We start from the raw sequence: 10139 nt of genomic DNA, 5'->3' as shown, positions 1-10139 counted from the left end.
GCTTTCAGGTCTGTAGTTTGTGCTAGCATAGACAATGGTGTACTCGTCATATTTGATCCAGTGCATTTTTTTTCCCCACTGGTACCATACTCGTCAGACCCAAACCCAGCTCCTGTGTTCAATACTGACCACAAGGAAAGAGTGGGAGGTAGTTTGTTTTTGTACAACCACAACTGACAACAACAAAAATTCAACCATATGTATGTACAGAGAAAATATTTCTGCAGGCCGACCAAACATATTAATTGCAGTGTTTCCCACCAATCCCATATATGATCAATTCTGAAACCGCACTAATGATGAAAAATCCACCCATTACCAACATTAAAAAATTCATATAAAAACATGTTAAGTTTTAAACCCATACCAACTCAAAAAGAAAAAAAGAGAAAAAAAAAGAAATCCAGTAAAAATTAAAATGTTACTTTACAAAGTATCATTAAAATATACATTTTAAATCTCATTTTTAACACAGAGGTGAAGACAAAATGCTAGAACAGCCAAGGTATGCAGCATGACTTGAATTGTCTCTGAAGTAAAAACAAATAATGCAATGCAAAGAGACTGTGCGTGCTTTAGTAATTAAACTAGCCTGGGAGTGGCAGTCCTCTTTGTAGCAATGCAAGAGGGGTAAAATATCAAGTAAAGGATTTCCTCAAGATTGGCTGTCCTCCTAAAAACTAGACACTAGACAAAGGTCCATGGAATCATCCACTATTTTTCCAAATATCCATTCGACTGCATTGTGCAGAAATATGGCACTGATCATGTTTCACAGTTTTGTCGTCCAGATTACCTTAGATGTTCCATCAATTGATTTAAACCTATATCAGAAAAGAAAATTTAATCTATGCAGTTTGATGGTAATTTATAAATATATATTTTAACTTACCCTGAACTCCCCCCTCACCCCCACCCCATTTTTTTTATTTGAGATGGTACGGGTTTAACATTTAATAAATTAATGTTTTTATATGACTTTTATGTTTACTCATTGTGAAGTTACATGCCAATTCATCGATTCCTTTTTGATGCAAATGGACAGTGGCCTAAAATTAATATTTTCTGCCTTAGTAAAATGTAACAGTGTGTGTGCGTGCACGTGTGTGTGTGTGTGTTCGTGCACGATACCGACGACAATCAATCAACTGGCCTTTCGAATAAACCCTGTATTAATGAAAAATTCAGTTATTTTTATAGGTTTGTGCATGCGCTCACGTTAGTGCGAGTTCGAACTACATACAAGACAGATTTTGATTTTGTCACATAATAATATAAGCTAATGAAATATCATTCTTTTTTTTTTACCATAACATTAAATAACGATTATCAAATAGCAGCTCTACTGGATAATTATGACGTATCCAGTCCATTCCAATAAGCCGACAACTTCCAAATTTTAAAAATACATGCAGTGTCTTCAATACGTTTTGAGCTCTATTTTTAGGACGACCTGGCCCAAAACCACAGAAGCAGAGTCAGGCACTGTCAAAATATAGAGCATGGTCTATATCTTCTGCTGTCAGATATGTATTTCGCGCCAACATAGACGCAGTGTGTTTTGTCACAATTCGGTTCAGTTTCAGTGTGTTTCATTTTTTAACTGGAACCATGCTTGCCAGACCACTAATTTTCAACCCTGATTTAAGAGGTCAAAAGATTTTTCAGTTGTCCTCAAAGGTAAATATTATACACTAATAAATCCATGTTTTAGGAAGTAATATTACAAGCATACCCATAAATACACAAAATGAACAACCACAACAAAATTCCAAATTTATTGTGTTGTAAATATAAATATAATGAAGTAAAGAATTATTTAAAAATACAACTTTTTTTTAAATAGGAAGACTAATTCAAAGAAACAAAAGACATCTTATAATTACAATCTGATTTCTAAATAGCACATAATCAGAATAAACTAACATAAAATGAAATACATGTTTGAGTAAACTCCGCATCTAAATATGAACACATATAAACTTTCCTTTTTCTGGTTTTGTTTCTAGTACATATGTATCCTTCCATCACAAATCATTTTATTGCAATATATATTTATACATACCTGTTTAGCCCCACCTCCCCAAAAACAGCCCAACTCCACTCACCCTTCATTTAACCTTTCATAGCTGACCTCCCTACCATGGTATTGAATTTCACCATATTGTCATGTTTATCTAGCCTGGTGCTTATAAAACTTGTGGAGTCTTAAACTCAAGAATTAGAGATTGAGACACTAATGTAATGACAACGCCATACAAATTGCATGCGTGTGATGTTATTTAAGATCGAGTCTGGACTTCCAACAGTTTTACAAGCTGGCCCAGGTCTCAAATATTGTTATCGGGTGGGATCTAGCTCAGTTGGTAGAGTGCTCATTATAGGATCAAACCACCTGAATGTATATATAAAAATTTGTTTTGTTTAACGACACCACTAGAGCACATTGATTTATTAATTATGGGCTATTGGATGTCAAACATATGGTCATTTTGACAGTCATAAAGCTGAAACCCACTAAATTTTTCCATTTGTAGCAAGGGATCTTTTAAGTTTTATATGTGCCATCCCACAGACAGGATAGCACATACCACGGCCTTTGATATACCAGTCGTGGTGCACTGGCTAGAGCAAGAAATAGCTCAATACGCCATCCAATGGGGATTGATATACATATCCACCCCTGATTAATTCTTCCACACCATCTCAACCAGTGCTCCACAACTGGTATCACAGGTCACGATATGTGCTGTCCTGTCTGTGGAAGTGCATATAAAAGATCTTTTTGTGCTAATTGAAAAATGTAGTGGGTTTCCTCTAAGACTATGTGTCAAAAATCACCAAATGTTTGACAACCAATAGCCAATGATTAATCAATCCATGTGCTCTCTAACTTCAAATAGCATTATTACTGGTGTGTACACCAATAGAGTTTTGAATATTGTGAGATTTGGAATTCCGCAATGTTGGGTTTTAATGGGGGTATATACATGTATACTGGTCCAACAGACGTCTGTCAGTTTCGGTCAATTATTCGCCTTGATTGTTTATTTATAAATTACTAAATTATACGGGATTTACATAAGTGCAGTTTCCTTTTTTAAATGTTGCACCCCTCCCTAGAAAAATCCTGAGATACAAAGTTAAAAAAGATAACAGTTAAAATTCCACAATATTGCATATAGGCACTATATACACCATTATTAACATTATCTTTCCACTTTATTCGATAGGACCTTAAAGGTACTTCATTTTCAGAAACGATACTATATGCATTAATTCACACACCAGTAATAAATCAAAACAATATCAAATTTTAAAAGTGTCATGATTGCCAGTAGGATATTCAGTACAATATCTGCACATTAAGACTGATTTTAAAAGGTAGTTGTGAGGGTATTAATTTTAAAAGTGTCATGATTGCCAGTAGGATATTCAGTACAATATCTGCACATTAAGACTGATTTTAAAAGGTAGTTGTGAGGGTATGCACACTCAGCTTGCTTTGTCTACAAAAACGAGAGCCAATCTTGACCATGTTAAATGATTCCAACACTGTAAGAGGACTGACTCTTTATAATATGTGCCAGTACATGTGCTAAAAAAATGTCTACAGCTTCCATAAACATAGGGATGTTAAAAGGTGCACACAGATGTGTACAGGACAATATTTGTATTCCAGCAAGGAACTGTAAATAACAAAGAAAATGGATCATGGTTGACAATCCTAAATAGTACCTGAATCAACTAAACCATCATGATCTGTATTTTTTCCAACTACAAATTGTGGCTACTTGCACCAACTATGAATATTTATAACTAACCTATAACATAAAATAATAATTATAGTTAGACATATATGTAAAACAATGAGACATTTCAATTACCCTAATGCAAAATATATGTATAACATATATGTATGATAAACAGACATATGTTCATTGACAGATTTGAAGTAGAGAAGTACATCTAGAATGTTAGTTAAATCATATACATCATACAGTGTGTGTGTGTGTATATATATATATATATATATATATATATATATATATATATATATATATATATATATATAATTTTTATTATATATATATATATTATACACAAATTAAATCATATATATTTATGCATGTTAACAAATATAATAAAATTTTATACAATATATGCACTGTGTATTAATTAAGCAGAAGAGAAAAAATGCATAAAAATGTTTGACATATTGGATTTGATATTGTGCAGACTGTGTTACTTGAATTATGTAACAAACATATCATCTTATTATTTTACCTGATAATATATAATTCCAGGCCCATAACAGTAATTCCTTAAAAATAGTTTAAAATCTATCTCAGTAAGCAAACCATACACATTAAGTCCATGTCCCAATAGCATTAACTTCACATTATGCTAAATTCACACACATTCACACACTACCAAATGGCAGGTACCCAGTAATAGCTGTATTTGGAAATATTGTCTCTGAACTCCACCCATGGGAATTGCTCTGTGGTTCTTCAAATTTAGTTCTTGGAAATATTATGTCCAGCATACACACACCATTAAATGTCACAAATACTATATTTGGAGATACTTTCCTCACTTTGATGATGAGGTAATTGTTATATTTAGAGATTTTCTTCATTTTGCTCTTGAGATTATTGCACACATAGCAACATTCACAACTGACTCTTCAGATCTGAAGATCATATTCACTAAATCTAGTTCTTGAAAATTCTTCTGTCAGGCAACACACACCGCCATATATCTGGTAACTCTATATAAGAGACACTGTCCTCACTTTGATGATGAGGTTATTAATGTATTTGTAGACATTTCTGTATTTTAATGTTGAGATTACTGCACATTTGACAACAATCATCAATGGTTCTTCAAATCTGACATCCTCATCTTCTTCTTAGAAATGCTTTGTCAGGAATGTGCACAAGACCATTTCTTCACTTTACTCTTACAGTTATTCAGGGCCATAGCTAGGAATTTTTTTTTTTGGGGGGGGAGACAACTGGGTAGTTAATACGGTAGTCTAAAACTCCTTAAACAGTTAAGAAGAGAATTTTCTTTAAATTTCTATAATGCTTCCCAGATTTTTTTCAGGGGGGGGGGGGGGGGCAGTTGCCCTTGCCCCCCTCCCGCTAGCTAAGGCCCTGTTAGTGCACCCATGCAATGATCACCAGTGGTAATCAGTAAATGATTCTTCAAATCTGATGTCATCGTCACTGAATCTAGTTCTAGGTAGTCTTCTCTCGGGCACACCGAATGGCTGGTAATAGCCGTATCTGGAAATATCGTCTTCACTCTGGTGTTGAGATGGCCGTCTGAGTGGTCCAGGGTGATCACTGAACTGTTTCATCTCAACAGCTTGTTTCACTTTTCTCCAGCGGTCGTCTGCTTGTCCAATATAGAGAGGCTGAATTGAATACAGAAATTAATTTGTTAAAAGTTATACATCAGATTAGCGTTACTCAACATTTGTTTTAGGTGTTGGAAACAGTGAAGGAGGGAAGTCAATGGGCCCCAATGACCCCCCCACCCTCCCCAAACTCCGAAGATTATGAACTGCCCTCCTCACTCCCCTGTTGAAAGCTGTACCGATATATAACAGACACCTCCAATGCTTATGATGTTCTGTCTGGCAGTACATTTAAATGTTTAAAATTTCCAGACATGCCAAAAGATTAGTAATAGAAACATTTAAAATTGAAATTTAAATATCAAAAACATAAGTGTATGTTGAAAAAACAAACAAACTATGTGACACACCTTGGATGGTATCACAAAACATTAATGGATCAAGGAACATTGTATTAAATAAAGAGAAAACATGTTACATTTTTTCATTAGTAGCAAGGGATCTTTTATATGCACCATCTTATAGACAAGAGAGCACATACCACAACCTCTGATATACCAGTTGTGGTGCACTGGCTGGAACGAAAAATAGCCCAACAGGCCAACCAACCGGGATCAATCCTAGACTGACCATGCATCAGGCAAGCACTTTACTACTGAGCTACCCACCCCCCACACACACAGATGAAACTTTGCAAACTGTAATTTAACTGGTGCTAGCTTACCAAATCACAACCCTTGTACTTTTGTTCATGTAAGCTGTTGTCAGAGTTCCCAGCCAATCGGTGGCCCTGTCCAGCTGGCCGTGGCTGCAATATAACACAAACATTTAGAGAATAACTAACAAGCTGACAAGGCTTTTACAACATTCATTCATGAGGGACAGATAATATGTAACTCATCGTAGCGATTTGGTTATTTCCTCTATTACCCATTGTCAGTTTTAACTGATTTTTTAATATAAAAATCCCACTTCTGACTAAAGTAATTCCATCAACCATTAAGTCACATAACCATTATAAGTGTATTATATAATGTAATATAAGTGTCGTCATTGCATAACAGTGTTCTTTTTACAACCAAATCAAAGCAACAAAGAAATGTTTATTTAATGACGTACTCAACACATTTTATTTATGGTTATATGGCGTCAGACATATGGTTAAGGACTACACAGATATTGTGAGAGGAAACCTGCTGTCGCAACTTAATGGGCTACTCTTTTTGATTAGCAGCAAGGGATCTTTTATAAGCACCATCCCACAGACAGGGTAGTACATACCATAGCCGTTGTTATACCAGTTATGGTGCACTGGCTGGAACAAGAAATAAACCAATGAGCCCACCGATGGGATCGATCCCAGACCAACATTTCATGTGAAACAAATGAGTCAAAATGTTCCTATTGCTGTAAATCATATAATGTATGTGTAATCTGACTCATGAATGGAAACTTTAAATGAATGAAAGTAAAGTAAAGTTCCAGCTGTAGCAAAGAACTAACCAAACACAAGTATTTTTTAAGCTAGCCAATCAGTGGCTGTAGAAGCAATCTGCACACTGTGCAATTATTGTAAAAATATTACCCTGATATTTTAGCCCACATGGATATAATATTAACAATAACCGCCTCAGAAGTCAAACCTGCTGGCACAACACTATTTCTCACTTTAAAATATCACTCTTAAAATACAATGGAATTGTTTTCTTTTTCTGCCTCACAGTTAAGAATGATCACTGATAAAACACAATATAGCACTCTGTCATTTACCTGTAAGTCCTGATAATCATGCTTGTCTCTTTTGCTTTGTTTCAGAGGGTTGTAAATGTCATCACGACGTTTCTGACTTGTATGTATTATACCCTGCAGGAGACAAAAATACTTAATTTAGGAAGGGGTTTTCTTATCACAAATACATTAAATATGTAATGGATAAAAACAAAATGATATTAAACAATTATAGCATTGTGATGAGACCAATATGATGGGGTATGATGCAAAAAAGAATATTGACTGAGGCCGATATTTATTTTTTGTTCTCCATAAAACATCATACTGGTCTTATTACAGTGCCATAATTGTTTTATTACTTCAATTAATTTAATAAATGTTAAAAATAAATACACAAATTATAGACAACAAACTGAGCACTATGCAAACTAGCGATCACAAGTATTTTGCACTATAATATGTGGTGTCATACATGAGACATGATGTCTTTAGCTGTAAGACACTATAATTTCAAAATTTGTTGATGAAACTAATAATGCTTCTTAGACAATGTCAAGGGGATTCCCTGATTTACACTGGAAATAATGCATAATCATAATTTATTGATTAACAAAACCACAGAGCAGTGCAAAATGATCTCATTCGGAATCGCACGTGATGTAGGCTAACATGAACCAATCAGAAGTCACGTAGAATAAGCATGAGGTAACAATACAAACTCACCTCCATGTGTTTAACATCTGCTTGATGGTTTACAGGTCTTTGAGGTGGTGCAGCTCCTCTAGAATACTTCAGCTCTTCTTTTCCATCCACTGTCTACACAAAACAATGAATAAAATCACATATCACAGTCCAAGAAAACATTTTAAATTGATATGGCAGAGTATGACAAATATTTTGAAAAGTCACTAGCCACAGGGCTAGTGGGTTTGTGAAAACCACTAGCCCACCAAGATAAAGCACTAGCCTAAATTCCTGATCAATTATAACTGGATTTTTATATAATTTTTGTAACATTACACATTTACGAGTATAACAGTAAAATAAAACAAACACTTAAATCATGTAACTTTCAGTTTTTTGTCGTGTCGCATGTTTGGTCTTTTGTCAAGTGTGATCCATTGTCATTGTCCTGTTTTCACTTTTGCCCTCCCCCCAGGGAAAAATAATTGAGCAAACTCATGGTTGGTATCTAAACCCACTATCAAAATAATTAAATTTAAATGAGGGTACAACAGTGTGACACACGGTAATAGATGGTTCAGTGTATTTGGTACTGGACTGGCAACTCATTTTACGTGCCCCTATCCACTAGGGTTCAGGCACGCCCACCCCGGATTCAGCCTCTGACTTCGCCAGTGACCGACTCCGGGGCGGGAGGGGGGAAGGTGTGTGAGAAAGATGCAGGTGGCAATTTTTAATAGTGTGGTAGGACCACTTAAAAACGGGATCAAAAAACTAAAATAATTTGGGGTCTATCATTACGTATATTATTTATTATGTTAATATAATAGCACCATAATTAAAAATAAACCTATAACATTCTATTATTTTATAGTATGATTAGTGGGTGCAAAGTTGTAATTAAGTTTTCAATCGGGCAGTTCGAAAATAATATATACTATAATTATTTATTTAATAATAATATTTATATATATATATGTATTATATATATATTTTTTTTATTTATTTAAATTTAGCCCTTGAGGAAAAAGGATTCGCAAAGGGGGGAACCCAGCGCCACCGAGCAATCCGGCGCTCCAACAGGCGGGGGCCCAATACGGTCAGTCCGGATTTCCATGGGGGGAGGCCTCCTAACAGGCATCCCTACCGGTCCAAACCGCCAACGCCCTATCGCACCCAAATAAGCACCCTACCACGGCGTCCCCCCCCCCATCCCGCCCCCCCCCCCCAGGTTATCCATACAACACGGGTGGGCCGTAATTAGATGAAATGAATGGTGTGAATATGATGATATATGAAGAAAAACCCGCGAGCCGCCGTCTGGTGTGGTGGTGAAACATATATGATGTCGTTGTTGATATTGGTTAGCACTGTGTATTTGGTAGTGGGTTATACATTTAGGGCCTACTATTTGTGTCGCCTGGAATGGTGATGCCAATTGCTCAAATATAGGGCATTATCCCATGTCAGACCAATATCAAAAGAATATAACGGAGTCATCTAATCCGTTGTTAATTGATGAACAAAAGAGGTATTATCTTGTATTGGCAGCTGTGACACATTATCTAAACTGCGACACGTAATAGGCCAAGCCGAGTCATTGCATGTGCAGTTACCATTAAAGTTCATTGTTTTCCTGATTGCAGATCACATGTAAGCTAAGTGTTAAATTAGAAAACAACAGGTAAATAAAACAAACACTGAAATTCAAAGCATGACTGGGGTTTACTTGACTGAGATTAACCTGTCGTCGCAATTGGTGATTTCCAAGTTTTTAGCCTAAAACATATGTGCGAGATTAACTACCACGTGACATGTCCAACCAATCAAAACACGCATGTCATTAGACTTATTTCCTGTGCCAGAAATTTGAAAGGGAAAAGTAAACAATGCATGCTGTAACAGAACAGAACAGAACTTTATTACACTCAGGCCGTTATGCAACGGCGTAAGAGGAACATACATATTCTGATTGTGACAAGATGGTTAACAGGAGGGTACAAATAATAGGAATACATTGCTTGGTACATATATGAATACAAATACAAATACATGACATTACATTACATTATAAAGATATGTGTATTAATAATATAAATACATGATATTACATTATAGAGATATGTGTATTAACAATATAGATGCATTCTGCGATGTAACAGAGTAGAGGTATATTGTAAAATATAATTATTCAGAAAATTTCAGTTACAACTGTGTACTTTATAATTATTGGTATTACAATATATAGATATAAATAAAATAAATAAATAATAATAATAAAATTTTCATAAAATAACAATAAGACATAAAATAATGTAATACAATTTAAAATATATCAAATATAGTTGTATGTTGA

The 10139-nt window shown here is 35.0% G+C and overlaps 1 protein-coding gene across 1 annotated transcript in view; it reads right to left on the bottom strand.

Annotated features, from left to right (window-relative positions):
• Positions 1-4094: 4094 nt before the first annotated feature.
• The window catches only part of LOC121370438, a 72648-nt gene continuing 66603 nt past the window's right edge, over positions 4095-10139 (bottom strand). Inside the window, exons 40-43 of the mRNA XM_041495659.1 lie at positions 7823-7915; positions 7139-7231; positions 6093-6176; positions 4095-5425 (exon numbers count right to left, since the gene is read on the bottom strand). Coding sequence (XP_041351593.1) covers positions 5186-5425; positions 6093-6176; positions 7139-7231; positions 7823-7915 — 510 coding nt within the window. The 3' untranslated portion in view covers positions 4095-5185. The remainder of the gene's footprint in view (positions 5426-6092; positions 6177-7138; positions 7232-7822; positions 7916-10139) is intronic.

This window comes from Gigantopelta aegis, chromosome 4, assembly GCF_016097555.1.
Source record: "Gigantopelta aegis isolate Gae_Host chromosome 4, Gae_host_genome, whole genome shotgun sequence".
Classification (NCBI taxonomy): domain Eukaryota; kingdom Metazoa; phylum Mollusca; class Gastropoda; order Neomphalida; family Peltospiridae; genus Gigantopelta; species Gigantopelta aegis.
The sequence above is the reverse complement of the archived record's forward strand: the minus strand, read 5'-3'. Positions and strand labels throughout refer to the sequence as shown.